Source organism: Athene noctua, chromosome 4 (genome assembly GCF_965140245.1).
Source record: "Athene noctua chromosome 4, bAthNoc1.hap1.1, whole genome shotgun sequence".
NCBI classification, from domain to species: domain Eukaryota; kingdom Metazoa; phylum Chordata; class Aves; order Strigiformes; family Strigidae; genus Athene; species Athene noctua.
Genome location: NC_134040.1, coordinates 57,045,062 through 57,065,514, shown reverse-complemented (window position 1 = coordinate 57,065,514; position 20,453 = coordinate 57,045,062). Strand labels below are relative to the sequence as shown.

Genomic DNA, 20,453 nt, shown 5'->3' with positions numbered 1-20,453 from the left:
ACTTACAAGCTCCATATTAAAATAACCTTTAAACATGCTGGCTATGATTTGAAACAGAGCATGTTCTTCTGACAGAATAAAGAGTGAGCTGGTTTAACTGATCCCTTTCAGGATACATTTGAAGGTTAAGCAAGTACAGATCTCAGCTAATCTGATGTAATCTGCTGTTGCTAAAGGGATGTCTACATGCACATTTGTAGCACACTGCACACGAGTGCCTAGGAATTAAGTTTTCAAGTTTTTTTCATGTCAGTTCTGCTGTGAGGAAGCCATGTATCTGTTTATTTACTTCTACCTCCTAATGAGCTTCTTTGAAGAAGTGCATGGTTTTTGCCCTTCGCAATGCACTTGTGTTTACCATGGCAGAAGTGATGGCACTGGAACAAGGTATATATTTTATTATTTGTTATACAAGGCAGTTTTTAAGGGAAAGGGTTGAAGAAATTGAAAATATCGTTGTCATACATTGCAAATTAGTTCTAGTATAGTTGAAATAAAGGTATGTATAACACTGATGTTATATGGTTAGCAGTGTTCCTGAGTAGGAGCAGATGGTGATTATGGCTTTGTATTTATCAGATAGCTACTCCAAATCTCCAGTTTTTGCAGAAGGCAATTTCTTTCTGCTCCATGATTTTTCTACTATTGTAATGTCCTTTCTATTTCTACAAACTAGTTGTCTACTGTAAGGTGATTCTGATTTAAATAAATACAGTAGTTTCTTCTTTTTTAATCTGCAGGAAAATAATATAATTTTTGGTAATAAGGAAGTTAATTTGAAATTTGATGATCTGGGTGTTGTCATGTCAGTTTTGGGATATACTGTTTGTCATTGCTACTTATTGTCACAACATATCTAGTGTAAAACTGTATGAGGAGAAAGTAAAATAGAAGAAGAATATAGAGAAAAGGGGAAGAAAGTTAAAGATAGACTTATTTAGGGGAGGGAATCTTCAAGCTAATATGTGCAAACAATGCACCCTGAACAAATGGGAACATACTGATTCTTGAAAATGCTGAGAAATCCCATTTCAATTAAATCAACAGGAGCAGAATGTTCTTAGCACCTCTGAAGAGCAAGTAATTTCAAAAAGTGCTAGAAAGCTCTCCTTCAGAGAAATATGCAAATATTTTCAGTCTATTCTGAAAGGTAGATATAGCCAAATACTTTGAATCTTCATCATGCACAAAAATTAGAAATCCAGTATTCTGAATTTTAGTCAAACAGGTGGCATGCAGTTCCTACTTGAGATACATACGTGTATTATTCCTTATAAAATGCCTTCTGTTCTTCAGTTATCAATAGAATGATGTACAGAAGATGGTACTTACATGCTTTAGAATAAAGCAAATCTAGGTTTCATATGAAAATATCATTGCTATTTTGTATTCTTTTTCTCTTTAGAAACTCCATGTTTGTCTTTACAGTATTTAAATGAAGAGGACTGTTTTTGACTTGATGTTCTTTGTTCTGCTAGTAGTGTTGCAGAAAATAATAGCATTTGCATTTATATCCGAAATACAGATTTCTGATGAAGAAATGCCAATTTTTTTTTTTTTTTTTTTTTTTTTTTATGCTAGGTCTGTGCTCTGTAATGATCCTGACATGTATGAGATCCCTGTGAATGTTCCTGTGGATACTGTAAAACTTCGTATAGAGAAAACTGTCATACGAAGGATTCCAACTGAAGCCTTTTACTACCTAGTAGATCTCAAATATCTGTGGGTAACTTACAACTGTATAACCAATATTGATATCAGCAGTTTCTATAACTTGAAACAACTGCATGACCTACGGCTGGATGGTAATCTGCTCTCGACGTTTCCTTGGGAATCGCTGGCAGAGATGCCCAACCTACGGACTCTTGATCTACACAACAATAAAATGACCAGCATTCCTGCTGATGCTGCCCGGTACCTGAGAAACCTCACCTACCTGGACATATCCAGCAATAAGCTAACCACCTTGCCATCAGACCTGATGGACATTTGGCCCCCCTTCTCAGAAGCTGTCTCATCCAAGAACACAGACATTCTGGCGACCCAGAGAGTTGTTTTGGGTATGTTAAACAGTCTGTCTCGTTCCTTATTAAAATGTACTGAAATGTTAAGTTGCAAGTGAGAGCACGTAGGGAACCAGCCTGGGATTCAGGAAAGTGGGTTTTATCTGAGTCAGTCTTATGGTTTGCTCTGTGATTGCTTATTTATTTATTTATTTTCTGTTGGTGACAGAAAACTATAAAATGAAGACAGTGAGCTCCATGTATGTTGCTATCTCAAGATTATAAGACTGAAGTAAAATCTACAAGATTCCAGTCTACAGGAATGCAGGCCATATGGAGTATTCACTAACCATATGAATGCAAGGCTTCCAAAAATCGTGTTTCTGATGACATTTCCCTCATCACTGTACGTGGTTGCAACTGCAAGCATGTCCATTTGCAACTGTTTTTTCCAGTGGCTCACAAGCCAAACAAGTGCTAGAGTTGATGCTCATATGAAGCCTGTCCTGAGACACGGTGCTGCAGATAGTGTTGTCTCAAAAGAGGGCAGCTCTGCTCTCCTCATGACTCCTGTTGCCCTTGCATTGCTCTAAAGCTGACTGATTATCCTGACATTTTTTCCCAATTAGCATGTTGAATATGAGAGACAATAGGAATCTGATCCCTACAACTTCATGGTACTTTTTATAGTATTTAAGGTAAGTATATAAGAATAGTTTGGCCAGACTGATTGTTTTCAGAACTTCATTTCATCTCTCTAGTACACCATCACATCAATTCTGTTTGTGACTTTGTGCTTTATCTCACACTTTTATTCCACTTCCTAGTCTTACAGGTAACCCCTTTCTTACTTCTGCAGTCTCAGAACATGGTAGGAACAACTCTATCAATAGTGTTCTCTTCTGTCACTGTTTTGTACAAGTGCATGCTCTGATGTTTTTGTAGTATAGTATAGCAGGTGGAAGGGAGGAAAACCAGCTGGCTGTCTCTACTGCAGCAGTTCCTAAAGATCTGCCCTGCATTGTACTGCCTAGTATTTCCAATTTTTTGATCTAAATGCCCACTATTCAGTGTTCATTTGTTCATCTGCTTTGTTTTACACCAGAAGCTGCATTTGAAACTCTCATTCAAATGAGATTGTGTGTAATTAACTTAATAGATGCAAGTAGGCTGAATGAGTTCTTCACATGCATGGTAACTGTAGGTTTGCAGAATTAATAGGATCTTCGTTCGTTCAGGATTAAAAAAAAGGAAAAGTTGTAAAAGTAAGTCCAGCTTAGTACCCCTTTCCCTGTCCCCACTGTGAAGGCTATAGGAGGCTGTAAAGTAGGAGCTGACTGTGCTAGATCTAATCCTCCTGATGATCTCATGTGCGAGTCCCAGAGGTTATTTGGTTTCCTTGTCTTACACAGTCCTCACCACTTTAAAAACAAAACAAAAGAAACAAACAAAAAACCAACTCAAAAAACCCCACCAAAAGAACCCCAAACCATACACACACTCTTCCTCCTCCCCTTCCCCCTGGCAACCATCTGCAGGCTTTGTTGGTGCAGGCACTTTGCCAGCCTCCTCTAGTCCTGGCAAACCCTCTGGTGCCAGTATTTTCTCTAGAGACTTGGGATGTGACCTTTGGATCATTTTCATTTATGAACTGCAACAGAGTTTGAACACAGATCTCTGGAGGGGAACACACACTGGGTTCAAACAGCGCCTTGCTTCTCTTATTTTAATGTTATGTGCTGAGGGAGGCTCTGTGCAGTCATTATAGGTTTGGATCTGAGAATGCAAAATGCCAGGTAGTCCTTTCACTGTGTTGTGTTGAGTAAACCTACCTTAGGTAAGCTGTGAATAATTAGCTAAATTTTTTTTCATTGCCTTCTGATGAGTATATCCCAATGCAGACAGACAGTGCTTGCTATATAAGAAACTCTATAGTGAGTAAGAAAACATCCCCTTCCTCTGGAGTTTAGAAAGTGCAGTGCTCTTTATGTCATGGGTTATTTTGACAAATTTACTTAGCCTCCACTAAGTGTTACTTTTATTACCTATATTACTGGAGCATGTGAAGTTGTAGTTATGCCACTCACGCTCACTGCTAGAGGCTCATCCTTCGGTTGCTGTTGATGGACTGTTACAAAGCAGTTATTCTTCAGGAATGAATGATTGATAGAAACTATCAAGCTAGAAATATGACCTAGGAGTTGAGATGCCTCTGTAATGCTCCAACCATAGGAGATGTTGGCTTAGAACAACAGGAGCAAGAAGTGGCATTGCTTCCTGTCTGACACCCCTCCTGTCTCTCCCAGGATTGCTGGAGCCTGAGAGAGGAGAAATGTATCCCATAGATACTCTCCTCCTCCTCTGAGGTGGAGATAAGGATCACAGAGGTGTGTGATCAGGAGGGATTTTGAAAAGGCCTCTATCCTGCTGGGATGCAGATCCAGATGAACTGATACATTCTGGTTAAGTCCTGTTCTTAAAGCCTGTGGCCAAACCATTCCAGAACCTCCTCTGTAACCTCTTCCAGTGCTTATCTATCAGGATAGTGAAAAAGTTTCTCTTAATATCTAACCTCAATCTCCCTTACTGCAAACTAAGCTGATTACCCCTTGTCCTACATGAAATGGACATACAGAAAAACTAATTACCATCTCTTACAGTAACCTTTCATACATTTTTCTTCCCTGTTTGGTACCTTAACTAATCACCATTTCTTTCACGAGTTTCTTATAGACTGTGAGGTTTGGGTTTTTTCCCATTTTCTACCACAGTTACTGGTTCTGTTTGGACTTCTTTGGGTTTTAAAAATAAGGTTTCTCTTAAAATGTGATGTCCACAATTGCATGCTGTGATGTTCAAGAGTGTCCTATGTGCTCCAACTGTTCTATGTGGGAGCATTCAGCCTGACCGATGTGCCTACATGGAATGGTTAACTGCAGCCAGAGCTCTGCTAGAAGCAGGAACCCGGAGCAAATAAATGCTGTTTTTGTCTAGTCAGGAAAACAGCAGTCAGATTCTACTTGGTGTAAGCAATTATGGTTTGAGTCGGCTTGTATCCTAGTTTTGGCAAAAAAACCTGTCATTTGTATTTCATTAACAAGATCAACAATAGCAAAGTGCCAAACTCAGATGTTTGTGCATATGTATCTTTTAACACCAGGAGACAATTTTGTCTCGACCGAGCATCAAGAAGGTTGCATGCAAGAGAAAGTTTAGGTTCTCTATGTTTACTTCAAGGACTCTTGGAGGAGCCACAGACTACTCTTGCCAGAGGAGTGGCAGGCCAGCATCTTCTTATTCCAATTCATAATCTTTGTACTTAGGAGTTCAGAGTTTTTTATTACCTCCCACTGTATGATGTTGCTCTGTGTGGATGTGATGCGAAATGAAAGAGGGATAGGAATGATTCCTGACTAAGTGGCTCACTCTGGCTCTCATCCACACAGTTTAGGGCCAGGTCTCTTTAAAGCTGACTGGCTGTTCCATGTTTTGTAAGATTTAGCCCTTGGTTTTCTCTGGGCTCTATGGGATGCTGCAGTGACTCTAAAATGTAACTGTGTGGGTGGGGTTGTTTTTTCTTCAGTTCAAACTGCCTGAAGTAATCAAGAATTGCATTACAACCCATAGAATTGTGTTTTTGTAATATAAAATAGCAAGCGTATGTTATGTGTCTGATGGATTGACAGGCATGCAGGATAGTTTGGAGGTGCAAAGCCTACTGCACTTATTTTGGGGACAAGAACAGGACAGAGTGAGCCGTCCTTGGTGTGGCCTCATCCATAAGCCTTTTAGGGAGCAACCCCTGGAATGAGAATGATGCCTGGAGCCACATCTGGCTTTGTCTTGGAACAGTTCACAACAAAGCTGTGGAGTGAGCTGACAATTAAGCAGTAGAAATGATTGAGGGACCAGTGCGTGAGTTCATCTGGCCCTCTCTTGGTTACCTCTGGAGCTACAGCCTAATACTTTGATCCAAATCACAGATAAGTTTCAGCATTGGCTGCTGTACAGAGATTGAAATTTCTGGCATGAATGATGGCAGTAGCATTTTCCGTATAGAAAATTGCATCTAGTGAGTCTGAGAGGAACAGAGTAGTCCAGGATTTGAGTGTGGCAGTTAGATGAGATCTTGTCTCTATTGCATGTAGAGGTGCCAAAAATTTGAAATGCTGCAGGTCCATCAGGTTCCCAGCTGTTATGCTGGGCCATTGGGTAGATGCTGCTTTTCCTGAAACTACTCCCTGGCAATTACTGCATGTAGGAAACAGTGCAGGAAGTGAGCGTTATTGTTTAGAGTGATGGATCAAAAATTTTGTAGCTTCAGTTGCAAGAGAGCCTTGGGTAGGTTGGCCCAAGCTGTGATGAACATTTCCATTGGCCCAGAACTTTAATATTTCACATACCGCCATTTTACAGCAACTGAAAAGCAGTATAATATACCAGTTATGGTCTGAGAGTGGTTACTGATTTGCAAAGGAAATGTCACTCGTAGGCATTTCTAATGCTAAAGTCCATATTGACACAGCATGAGGAAACCCTGCTTACTGAGAAGACTGCAAAAATGTGCATGCACAGACACACATATACATATATTTGCCATTGTACACACAAGCATATATATAAACGTATGAGAGTAAATTTAAAATATGCTAATTCTAGGATAAAGAAAGGTCTTTAGAGCAATTTGTAATCCATATTTAATAAAATACACCACATTGGTATATTGCAACGCATAAATATTTATTAATGTTTGTTTTTCTTCGGTTAGTATTTCTTTCTCAGGTCAACAAGCTTTCTTAATATTTCTACAAAAGAATCCAGGGTTTATAAAGACTTGGTGTTCAATCAGATACACATGCCATTGGAGACTTAGCATTTTTATTTTCTCTTCTTAGGAAATTATTTTCCTGAGAGGATTCCATCTCATTCCTTTATTAAAGCCCCCCATTTTTTATGATTTTTTTTTTCCTTTATTTTTAACCTTTTCTTTGTTCTTTTATGTGTTTGTTCTCAGTTTTACCATCTTGTAAACACAAGCTGTTGAATTTCAGAATGCCCTTTGTAGTTTGGAAACTAGATTTACATTCCCATTTCTGTTCTCTTCAATAGCTAACCTAAGTATAATCAAATTCAGTGTTTTATCCTTGCTTCCAACTCAATAGTGCTTTAATCTTTTAATTTGGGAATTCACATGACTTGATGACTTACGATGGCTGTGCAAGTTTACTAAAAATAATGTGAATGCTGTCAGGTGTTGGCAAGACACAGATAAATAGATGAGCCATGGAGGCAAGGAAGGAACTCCTGTAGCTGTATATATTACATACATTTATATAAGTCCTGCTTCTTTAGACAGTTCCACTAGGAAACATGATGGATGAGGGAGATGAAGTGACTAACTGAAATAACTCTCTCTTTGCATTAAAACACAGAAGTACAGAATCTTCAGGAACTACAGCTTTCTTCTGAAGCTGAAACCAGGCCTTCAGAATGATCTGAGGGGTCAAACCTGTGTACCAGACAGGACTAAGCAACCATCCAATTTAAGGACTGTCCATCTTTGCTTCATTCTTCCTTCTATTCCGTCAGTTTCTGACCTTTATTGTAACAACTCTGGTTCTTCTTTGGAACACAATATGAAAGCCATGTATTTATATATATTAGGGGAAATTTCTCCACCAAAAGGGTTGTCAGGCACTGGAACAGGCTGCCTGGGGAAGTGGTTAAGTCACCATCCCTAGAGGCATTTAAAAAACATCTAGATGTGGTGCTTAGGGACGTTGGCTTAGTGGTGGACATGGTGATGTTAGGTTTACAGTTGGACTCAATGATCTTAATGGTCTTTTCCAACCTAAATGATTCTATGATTCTAGCTGAAAGGCCTTTGAGAGCTGCTATGTTAGAAACAATAATAGAACCCATCCTTTCCTGCAGTAAAGCTTGTAGGATGCAGAAAGGTTGCAGAAGAAATATTTTCAGTAGTGTTCAACATAAGGGACAATCTGCTGTCTGCTGTGTGGGATAGGAACCCTACTGATGCTGCAGATCTGTCCTGATTAATGCTGTGGACCCTGTTCATGTTCCTGCTCTCCTGCCTGCTTGTAGCACAGCTGCCCCATGCTTCTGTCCTCTAGATCACACAGAAGCCATGCTGGGTGTTCACATGCATTTTAGCAGCATTTGTTACAGAGGAACTCTGGCAGTTGAGGCTTTTTTTCAAGGGGATCCTGTCTTCTCTTATAACTTAAGGGAATTTAATTTTGCAATGTAGATGTAGTCTCTTTGTTAACATAATCAGGAAAATTGACCCCTTATAAGCAAGTAAGAATGAAAAAAACATTACAGGATTATTGTCTCTAACTACAAACTAAAGCTTGCCTAATTTAAAAGATGAACACAAATAGTTACATACATGTGCTTGATTGGGCAGAATTTTTATGAGCACAAACAGTCGATGTGGCTAGACATATAGAAAATATTTGGATGGTGTCTCTCTTGCTTGTGAATGAAGTTCACAGGATTTATTTTTTTTTTAGATTATCTTTTTCTGTTTTTTTAAAGAAAAGCAGTTGCTGATACAGTTTCCTTCATTTCTCCTTCTCCACTCCAGTGGGCAATAAGTAGTGAATAGATATAAAATCTCTTATGTCTGGAAGGGGTGAAATTGGATTGTGATGTCAAAGTCATGGAATCTCTTCAGGTCAAGTCTTGTTTTAAAGAGCGGGGATTAATTGGGGTTTATCACAGCTTTAACCAATCACTGCTGTTGTGCTTAAAATAACCTAATCTTGGTCAGGTGATAAAAGGAAGCAGTAGTTAATTATTCATATATTCTTTCATCTACAGGTTTCTTTCAGAGCAAAAAGCAGAATTTTTCCATTAGCTGTTTTGATAATTCCTAAAGATACACATTGAACAATAATAGCAGGTGTTTCAGGGTTTTTTTCTTTTAATTTTGGTTTAATTAATATGACTTGTATGTTGCACTAATCAGTAAATTCAATAGCAAGAGGTTCTTGCATTCCATCCCTCCTTTCAGACTGTAAGTTCTGCTTATTGTTAATACTTGACAAAAATGAAAAAAGTATGCCCAAAAGTATAAGTCAAATGAGAAAATATTTGAGCTCATGAGGGATATGCTGTGTGGTGTTTCACCTGGTGAAGCCGCTGTTGCTCTATGAAGGTCAACATAGTGGATTAATAGATATCAGCTGAGGATTTAGACTTTTATTCCTCAGAAATGTCTACTCTCTTTCACCATAACAAGTTCACCAAGAGGGAGAAGCCTCTCATTCAAAGGCTTTGGAATTGAGAAGCTAATGTATAGGCTCTAACAGAAGAGGAGAGAGAGCATTCTTGTGTGCTATCATAAAAATATTGTAGTCACCAGCTTTTTTCAGGATCCTTCCCATTTTCTACTCTTCTTCTATTTTTTGAATGTATTTCAGAGGCTGTCCTAATTTGAAGCCAGATTTCTAAGAATATTGGTATTGTTCAGAGCCAGATAAGAATTGTATTGGCCTAAAGTTTTTTCTCCTTAGCCTTTATCCTTTTTTCAACGGGCGGAGATGTTGGTGTAAGTTTTTTTTTTTTTTTAATTTCCACTCTTCCTTTCCTGTTTCAGGTCTGCAGGACAACCCATGGTTTTGTGACTGTCGCATTTCAAAGCTAATTGAATTTTCCAAAATTGTGGACAACTCAGTTGTACTTCTTGATCCATTGGTTTCATGTAGTGGACCTGAGAGCCTGGCAGGAATCTTGTTCCAGAGAGCTGAGTTAGAGCAGTGTCTTAAACCATCTGTGATGACATCGGCAACAAAAATCACTTCTCCACTGGGAAGCAACGTTCTGCTACGCTGCGATGCGACTGGGTATCCAACACCACAGCTTACTTGGACTAGGTCAGACAATATACCAGTGAACTACACAGGTATAATTGCTCTTTTATAGTAAATGGGAGAGACTCAAATTGTTGGGTTGCTTGTGCTTTGAGATAATTATAATGAGTAACAATGGACCAAGTATTGCACCAAGCTGGCAATGGTATATCTGTGCAACAGCTGTTATGAAAGTCTTTGAACAGGTCCAACAGACTGTTCTGATTCTGAATGTGGTCTGCAATAAGAACAATGTGCCTAAAGCGGGGAAAATGGAGGTTGGGATAGTTGGGCCCTAACTCAGAAGCTGAAAAGCAGAAAGGAGATTTTATTATTGGAATCTCCATTTTGGTCCAAAATGTTCATGCTAAAAAGCTAGTGAGGCCATAACTGAGCCACTTAAAACTCAGCATTGTAACCATAGGATTTTCCAAAATCATGTTTTCTGTGTTATTTGCAAATATTTATTGTTTATTTGCAGCACCCATCTTGAACACTAATGAAGCTGTGATTGTGTCATATATTCTAGCTGCTATGATCGATATTTATGCAGTAACTTAAATATAAAAGTTTATAAAAGTGTCTTGCTAATGCCAAGTAGTTATCAGTTATCTTAAATTGTAGGTCTGAAGAAGGTAATAGTCCAAAGTGTTGAAATATCTTAAGACAAGGGTAATTTCCAAAAATGTTTTCAATGGACAGTGTATTCAGTGTCACTTGAAGTCAGAGGCTTGTATTTCCTCATCACTTAGCAGCTTTAAGACATTTTATTTCTCTTTATGTGGTTTTGTTTTTCTTAGTCTACTGCAAATTATGTTGTAATTCTTCCAGACACTCAATTCTATTTTGACCCAAGCTGAACTTTTTTCTGCAGTAATGTAATATGGCAGGGACTTCCGTAATTTGTGTGAGGGTTTGGTTGGGGTTTTTTTTGTTATGTTTTAGTGGGTTTTTTTGGTTTTGTTGTTGTTGTTGTTTTTAAGTTTAATAAATGTGATTCTTTCTGGCAGAAGTAATTTAAGGGTAGAAGTAGCCTAATAATGCTTACTTTCTCTTTAGCTCCCTTTTATAATATTTTGCTCTTTCCATTTTCCGGTAGTAATTCAAGAAACACCTGGAGAGGGTGTCAGATGGTCCATAATAAGCTTGACAGGGATTTCCTACAAGGATGCAGGCGAATACAGATGTAAAGCCAAGAACTTAGCAGGAATGTCAGAAGCTGCTGTTACTGTCACAGTGGTTGGTGTAGTTACTACAACGGTGTCACCACAGAAGTATGGAAGGAAGCAAGAGGCAGAGAGACAGAGTACCACCGTGGAGGAATCCAAGCAGGAACCTGAGAGGACAACCACACCTCTGCCCACTACACCAACCACCACAACACTGGTTAGCACTGAAGGATCAACGAGCACCAAGTTTCCTGACAAGAAGCAATCCAGGCCTCTGTTTGATGGAAAGAAAAATTCAAAGGCAGTGACATATGGAAACAAAAAGCAAACTGGGGCAATAAGCAGGAAAGGTGAGGAGACTTCATTGTATACAGCAGGTATGGCTGAGCAAAATGTTACTGTAAAGAACCTAAGAGTAATCAGTGAAACTGATGAAAGAGTGACCTTAACTTGGAACACTATCAATGCCCCAAGCAATTCTGCAGTGACTGTGTTATACTCAAAGTATGGTGAGAAAGATATGTTGCCTCTGAGCACTGATTCCAGCAAAAACAAAGTCACAATTGATGGTTTGCAACCTAGTACTCAATATATGGCATGTGTCTCACCCAAAGGAGTGCCACCTACAAGAGAGCAGTGCATTATTTTCTCCACTGATAGGTTAAATGGTGAAAGCAGCTCTCAGTTTTCTATTCTGATATTGGCCAGCAGTGCAGCATGCGTGGTTATTTTACCTGTGATATTTTTCTTACTCTACAAAGTTTTAAAACTTCGTGTGAAACCAAAAACTGCAAAGGAAGCTGACCTTGCAAAAGAGACCTATGTGAAATTTGAAACACTCTCTCTGAAGCCTCGAACAGTGAATGCAGGAGAGCAGCTCTGGGCACGAAGGTGCACAGATGAGTCTGAAAGACTTCTCCTTTGTTCTAGGTCAAGCATGGATTCTCAAATGACCTTCAAAAGTGAGGGCTCTAGGTCTGAGTATCTCTGTTGAACTTGGGTGAGGGTGGAGGAGATGGAATATACAATAGGTTAAATTAATCCAAAATGATGATACTGCATTTGGAAGAAGGTTGGTACTAGGTGGTGGTCAGAATATATTATTTGATGTAATGCAGTCTGCCAGATGGGAGGGTGGTGGGTAGGAGGGATAATAGAAGAAAAATATTGCCTGTTTATTTTCTGTTTGTGACTTTGGATGTGAAGGAACGATGTTCTTCAAAAGATAAATACAGCATGAAATGGTTGCCTGGTTAAAGATCTTCTATTTTTTGTTTTCATTAAAACATCATTCTGTTCTCTCCTACTGTACGATGTGCTAGTTGTATGTATCAAACATTAATCACAACCTTCATAAAAACTACGTACTTTACAAATATTAGGAAAACGGTTTAAACTATTTCTATTGAGGTAAAAACTTTATTCAAAAATACAAGTTTTCTGCTGATATCAGCTTGTAATTTGAGATGTCATACAGCTCTGTAGATTTGGACTGCAAGTGATCTCAGGCTAATCAAGACTGAAGCTGGGAAGCCACATGTTACGGACTCTTGAGAGGTACAGTACACATCATATTGTCAATTTGCAGATGCTATGGCAAATGAGCTTCTTTAGTATTCTGAAGCTCAGGTAATATGAGTAAATCTGTGAGAGATACTTGGTATTAATAATGTTAATTTACATCGAATAATCTTACTGCAAAATCTCAGCCTTAGAATTTACTTGGATGCATACATCTACATACCTCAATTTCAGAAATGTTGTTACAGAAATTTTTGTGGTACTGTAATAAAACACACATTCTTATAAACCTATATATTACATAGATGCTGCACAATATTATCTACTACACTGTAGTAATATAATACATTTTGAGATACAGTAAGAGGAAGTATTGTCTTTAGATCATGTTGGATGTGTAATGAAGTTCAATGAGCATGTGAGCATGCTTCCAAATGTTTAAAAAATTGGGGATTAATATTAGTAGTAACAATGAATACAGAATTGCCTATTAATAATAATGAATCATCTGTTCTGAGGCTGATTTTTTGTTGTCTGAAGTAAATAACAGAGCTTTTATTGTTTTAGGTTCAAATATTATGGTTAGAAGTATGTGAGAACGTACAATTGAGAACCACATTTTTTCCTAAAAAATACAACTGCATTGTTTTCTTGGACCTTTCTATGCCTAGAAGATGTTTGTTTTGCTAGGAAATTTGGAATCTTCTCTTCCTGGAGGGAGAAATACTACTTAAAGCTACAAACCAAAGCTTGCTTAGTTAACTTTAAAATAGTGGCATTTCTTGGTGTCACTAGTGTAGCATTAAATTTTGCCTGATGGAATACTAGAGAACTTATCTTGGAAGGCGTAGTCTGACGAGAGAAAAGCACTCTGTCAAAAAGCCTCCAATATAAAATCATGGCAGAAAATGAACACATTGGAAAATCTCCATAGCATCTACATGATGTTGCTTGATGGTCAGGAATAATAGAATGAGTATTTCAGACCATGGGAGCCGTAGTAAGAAAGCAGGTGGGATGTTCAGAAGTGCAGAATTAGCTGACCTGCATATGCTTTTAGAACTAAGCTTAGTGTTCCTTTCTGTGTTACTAGTATGTGTGGTTAAAAAGCGATTTTTCTAATTTTTTTCATGGATAATTCTGATTGCAGTGAAAATGTTTTTGGTTTTCTGAGTGGAATATTTTTACTTTGACAGTCTTTTGAGATTTGGGATTTTTTAGGGAAAGCAGATTCTTTTTGTGTTAAAACCAAGGAGTTTATGATAAACTAAATTTTTAACAGGACCTGAAGTGTTACAATATTTGCCTTCTATTTTCTGTGTACATAGTGTAGCCAGTAGTTGTTGCTGAAGGTGTTTCCAATTAAAAACACCATGTTTGACATTAGCGAAATCAGTTATTTTAGCCATATTATTTTTACATTTCTCGTCTCTCACAATTTTTTTTTTAATTTCTGGAGAACATTTGGTCTCATGTTTTAAAGCTTTGCAGGAAATTTGAATCTAATTCTGGAGTCCAGAAGTCCTATCCTATCACCTGACTTGTAGATGATGAATCAATATATCAGACTGAGGTGGTGCAAAGCTCTTTCGAGAGAGCTCACTTGCAAATGTGAAACCTTTTGGTTTGACTAATGCTCGTGGAATTAGCATGTCCTAAAGTTAGAAATTAATATCTGTGACCATGTGTGCTATCAGTATATCAAAGATGGAATGTATTATAAAGGGTCTGTTCTTTCAAGAAAGTATGAGATACATTATTTTTTCCATAGTTCTTGAGACAACAGAGTTATATAACCCAGGCATGCTTCTGTAACTGATGTCAAAACAGCAAACTTACTGGGGAATTTTGGTTGGAATTTGATACAAAGGCCAAATCACACAATAAAGACATATGCCCTGCATCACTCAGGACTGATTTAATTAAAGAGCTGAAGAGATACTTCTGGTAACAGATGCGAATTTTTACACTGTAAATTGTAATAAAATCATTATGAGAGATATTTTTGTCACCTACAATCAATTCGTATAATGTCTTCTGAAATGCAATACTGAATCAATCATCACTATGAACAGTGATGACTATAATCTATGCTTGTCTGGTAGGAGAATTTGGAGAGGATTTAACCAATGTTTATGCATTGCCTTTTACATATTTTGCACACTGTTACCTCAATTCATCTTGCATTTCACCAAAAAGCTTAGACCTCTTTTCATACATTACCTACAAAGGGTGTGTGAAAATTGGATGGTTAATGAAATAACTGAGTAATGTGAACTGAATTCCAAATAGGCCTAATTTTTACCTAAAGCTGTAGTGGGCCTCAGCACTTGTCAAATTAACCACAGTCCTGGCTTCCGTGTGCACTTACTAAGCCAAACTTTAGGCATCCATGCATCTATTTTAGTCCTTGCCATTGCTCACAGTGGGCACTGTATTCCTTGCACTATCATCAGATTCTCATACTTTTCTCAGGTTGGGGATTAAGAGAGAAAACTTTTTCTGTGTATGATGAAAATGTCTGTAATAGCAAAAACATTCAGACTTGGGTTATATCTAAGAGGCTAAACAAAGGACATTTTAAACTCATTACCTTTTCAAAGAAATAATTAAAATACAAGTTGTTTTGATCTGAAAATAAAAGATTGTGTTTATACATGACAGTGTTTGCTTGACGCTTTCATCTTTGTTGATAGCTTTAGACAATATGTGATGAATGTAGCTGTGGGAACCAGAGGAAATCTGAGAAGAAATGAGAGAAAATACAAAAAGAAGGCTGAGAAACAACGGAAGGGTAATATCTTAGAGAATGCTGGGACTGCATGCCACAAAGTCTTTTGCTTGCAGTTCTGCTATGTACATGGAAAGGGTGCTGGGGTGTCTGCCGACGGGTAGCTGTAAAAGGATGGATGAAGACACTGCCAGCTTATTGCAATGAGTGGGGCTCTATACATACCCAGTTTCGACAAGGTGGGGACAGCTATAAAATTGAAGTGTGGAACAAAGGCAGTAGGGGAATTTGAATAACATACTTGAAGCTGGTCTGAAAGCCTGCCCATGTCCTTATGAAGGTTACGAGAGCTTTCTGAAGAACATTGCCTATAAACTGAAAAGGGGAGAGTGAGTAGTTTATGCATGTATTGCAAGAAACAGGGATATGCATCAGAAGCAATCTGGCTAGAGTGTGAATCCTAGACATAATATACTACAATGGCTCATTATTTTAATCCATGTTTTTCTTTTAAAAAGCCCCAACTTGTTAGATTTGTGGCTGAGAGATAGATCAACTTGAATTTCCTTCATGAACACAGATGAGATTTCAAAATTAACCTTTTTAAAATTATCTAACTGCAGAATGGAAACATACCAACCTGGATGCCTTTTCTCACAGAATTCATTGCATTGTTCTAGGTGTTGTAGTCAACCACAGAAGCCCCATGCTAGATCTGTCACTTTCCTTTTTTGAAAATTATAAGGTTTTAATATAGTAGGTGCTTCTCTTTTCTTTTTAAATCCCTGAAAAACTTTTTCTCTGAATTCACATCAGACTGGAGGCGTAATTAATGTGTCTTTTTTATAAAGCATTTTTTATAAATCTGAAAGGCTCCCTTGCTAAACAGTGGCAAAATCAAGCTGAAATATCAGTCTGAAACAGACCATAGCAAGGAAGAATTCTTTTTACAAAGCTGTGTCCATTATTCATGAGTGTTCAGGATAGAAATCTTTTCAATCTAAAGGATAGAAAGTAACTATGAACAAAAGGATATCATCTTTCCCAAGACCTAAGTAAAAAAGGCACTTTTTTCTGAGTTTCTGTTTTTTATAACATCCTAACCTTGTGTTTAGAAAAGAATGTGAAACTGCTGAAATTATTGCAGCAAGTTCAGCAGCACTTGCCAGGTATGTATTTTAAATATATTTCGTCTAACTTAAGGTCTGGTATTTTTGAAAGACACCCGATGGGCTTAAGAGTGTTGTGAAAGTACTTGACTGTACAAATAAGTATAACTGTAGCCTGTCATAATAGTGGAATACTAGTTTACCAACAATGCATGAATTACTACATTTTGGAGAAGGTACTCTGACAAGAAAATACTTTATTCTAAAACACGATGACTTGTCAAATATTTGGCACATCTTTTTAAGGAGTCAAAGGAATTTGGTAGTGGTGTGGGGGTTTTGTTTTGTTTTGTTTTTATGGAACTAAGGTGACTGAGAGAGGACTTAGTGAAATAAGTATGATAATTATTAGTAGATTCAGTGCCACTATAATTTCAATTCAATGGTTTGCTTGTTCAGTAAACTAAACAAGTGCTTTGCTGATATATTTTTAGTATGTTCATTCGTTTAGACCTACAGTTTTAAGAAACCTTTAAAGTCCTCAAATAGCTGTTTCTTTAATCCTTCAAAAAGTAAATTCATAAACAAATCTGCAGATCATGTTCTTTCTTAACCCTTTCTCACTTATTCCTTCCAGTTTCATATTATTTTAGCAAACAGGAACGAAACTATATGTATAGTTTGCTTTGTAATATTTTCCAGTCTCTAAAATAATTACACCTTTGTTGAAGAAGAAGGAAATTAGGTCCAATACCCTTAAGTACCTTTTTTTGTAAGAACCTGATTTAAATCATGACGCTTAAATCTAATGTCATGGGCTGATCGGATCAATTTCTGTGTCACGTGTCTTGAATTTTATGCTGCTAAGATTTGGCCAAACGTTTGAGCCTCCAAAAATAACTTGTACTGATTATAATTTTTGTTTCATAGCCCAGTCCCTCATGTTTAAGAACATGTGGAAGTTAAATCACAGAGGGAGAAAGAAGACAATATGAGTATGGTGAACATCCAGCTATAGAGCATGACAAATTAAGTTCAGAATAATACTACTTTCTCTTTTAATGTTACTTTTCCTTTGTCTTTTAAATTTTATCTGTAATTGACTTTGGATAGAGCCTTCTTCTATATTAGACGAATCCTGCAGTGTACTGCTAGCTTCAGATTACACATGAATGACATTACACATGGGTATTTTCCAGAGCATGCTCTCAGGTCTGTAGCAACCTGTTCTGGTTTCTCCCTGATTGGTTTAAAAAAGAAATATACCTGGTATTTGCTGTTCTCTAGCATAAAAGTGACATGGTGGAGTGATTTCCTTCCTGCTGAAGCAGAAGTGTGAAAACAGGAATCATAACACTCCTGATTGCTCTGGGAGTCAAACTTCAAAGCTGAGGATCACTTACACCTTTCAATTGTAGTGTTTGTCGTTGTGTCTGCATTGCATCGATAGCCACAAAACACTCAATTCCTGGAGATCTGTGCCAATCATTCTGAGTTCAGCCTAAAATCTGATCATAATATTTTTTAGTAGAAGATTGCCCCGAATTATTTCTCAACAAGTAGAATGGCAGAGGCACATTTTCATGCACAAAAGTGCTGCTTATTTGTTCCTTAGCTTGCTTGTGCATTCTTTACTCTTTGACAGTGGAGCAAACATTCCCTCTGGATAGGGTAATCAGAATCAGAAACAAAGCAAGCCACGTTTTTCACAAGCCAGAAAAATAACGGTCTTTGTTCTGGTCAGGCACAATGATTGAATAGACATAATGTCCAATATCTATATGAACTATTTCTATGAAACTGTAACAGAACTTCATAAGGAATTGTGTTACTTTAGAACATGGTCTTTGTTCTGATCAGGCACAATGATTGAATAGACATGATGTCCAATATCTATACGAACTATTTCTATGAAACTGTAACAGAACTTCATAAGGACTTGTGTTACTTTTAGAACTTTAAACTAATAAAGTTCTTTGTTTATTGATAGAAAAAAGAGGCATTTTCTTGTCTGTAACAGGGACTTAGCTCTAGCAATTGCTTGAATGTGAATCAGTACAGACAAAAGTTTGTCACAACATGATTAAGTTTTCAGTTTCTTACTACCGAAGATTCACATAGAAATGAAGTCTGTATCGAATGATATGAGAGAAAAAATGGTGATTCTCAAAGCTCATTGACCTTCATAAAGAAACTAGAAGAACGGACATGAAAATTCTTTTAAGGGTTGTTCAGCCAAAGATGATGCCGAAAAAAGAATAATGGTTAAACAATTGCACGCCTTTTTTCCTTTTTTTTTTTTTTTTTTTTTTTGAGAAAAGACTGGAAAGGCCCAGAATCAGCAGTTGGACATTTGAAAAAGTGCTCAATATATGCAGAACACAAATATGATAGTTTGGTGGCTGGGACATGAAACAAGAATTTTTAGTATAACTATTTAAGTGCAAGTCTGCCTTGGAAGAGCAAATTAAATTGGCAACCTGTTCAAACACAGATTCTAAACAAGCAAAAAGGCTGTGGTGAAGGGGCATGCGTGAGTAGCAAAGAAGAAATTTCTGTAGGAAACACAGAGGTAAAATTAACTAAAGAATGCCCTGCTGAAGAGTACTCAGTTCCCTGAGTGGACATACCTCATTCACCAATCTTTTGTCTTATTAAATCACAGATGAGAACTGCAGGGAGGAAGAATAGTGAGAGTTCACCAGTTCCAATAAATGGATCCAGGAAAGATCTTCAGTAGAGTTAAGAGAAATCTGGTCTGGGGACAAAAGACTGTATCCTTGTACATGATTTGTTCATTAATCTGAAATCAGGAGCTGAGGTAACTGCTTTGTAACAAGACTTATGGCAAGGCAAGCCCACCTGTGGCTGAAGGAAAGTAAAAGATGGGTTTTCTGAGTCTGATGAGGCTACACAGACAAGGAGCCATGTGACTGTCACTTTTGCCATCAAAGGAGTCTAACCAAACTGTAAAAATGAGATGGGCCCCTTGTTAAATGGGAAAAGCTAGGGCAGGATTTGATGACAACTGCGAGCTAGAAAGATAGCTGGAATGAACTCGGACAGCACTGCCTGAATGATTTTCAGTCTTACTGAGAAGAATACTGAAACAGGGAGAGAAATCAGCTATGAAGATGATGTACTTTTACAGGATCTGTTAAAGTCAAAACATAACCTTGCATATCTTTCTGATCCTTTGCAGTTATAGGAAGTTCTGGGCAGAATGAATTGACAAAACTTTTACTATAGGAAGTCCATTACAGTACAAATAACTTGTGATTCATCAAAAGGGCAGGGGGACAGGCCTGGAGGAAGTTGAAGTCAAATGTCACCACCTAAAAATATATCTGAAAAGATGAGGTTTCTTCCTCTGAATATTTGGAGTAAATTCCACAAAAGGCCATGCTCTTTATGAACTGTATGATGCCAACCTTGCGTAGGCTGGGGATAAAACATAGGAATGGGTTCTGAAAACATGCTCTAAATAATTTATTGACCACATCCTGGGAACTGGCATTTGATGATGTTTCTAAGCCCACAGCCATTTCAGCAAATGCCAGTAGCTCAAGACTTGTTGGAGTGGTATTCCAGTTACAGTGAGATGAATCCTGTCACATGCTTCAGGCAGCTTTCAGACAAGAATAAGTATACACAAATAGCGAGTGTCTGGTGAGAGATGGGGCCATGGGAGAGATTCAGAAGATGCTTCCACATCTTGATAATTTCAGCGATGTGACAGGTAGATCGTAAGCCACTTGTGGTATTGGTAAAATAGTAATAGTCTGACAAAGTTTCCCTTACTAATGTGTTTCAAACCTATCTCAAAAAAAATGTTATACTAGGGAAATCTCTAAGGGTGACTGAGTGTCTGTTAAGGAGACCATAGATGACTGAGATTTTTCAGCATGATAAAGGAGCCTGTGAAAGATGTAACTAAATGTCCGCCTTTCATCACTGTACAAACCTGGTGTGTATAAGTAACTACTGATGACCACAGACAAACAAAAAATAATCAGTTTTTTTTGAGTTTGCCTCAGTCACCA

General features: G+C 37.7%; 1 protein-coding gene across 1 annotated transcript; it reads left to right on the top strand.

Moving 5' to 3' along the window:
- The first annotated feature begins 180 nt into the window (after positions 1–180).
- LRIT3 (leucine rich repeat, Ig-like and transmembrane domains 3) lies at positions 181–12,352 on the top strand. Its single transcript, XM_074905451.1, has 4 exons — positions 181–387; positions 1,582–2,060; positions 9,628–9,933; positions 10,980–12,352. The coding sequence occupies exons 1-4, from the start codon at positions 272–274 to the stop codon at positions 12,041–12,043; spliced, it is 1,965 nt and encodes a 654-aa protein (XP_074761552.1). The 5' UTR covers positions 181–271; the 3' UTR covers positions 12,044–12,352.
- The last annotated feature ends 8,101 nt before the right edge of the window (positions 12,353–20,453 follow it).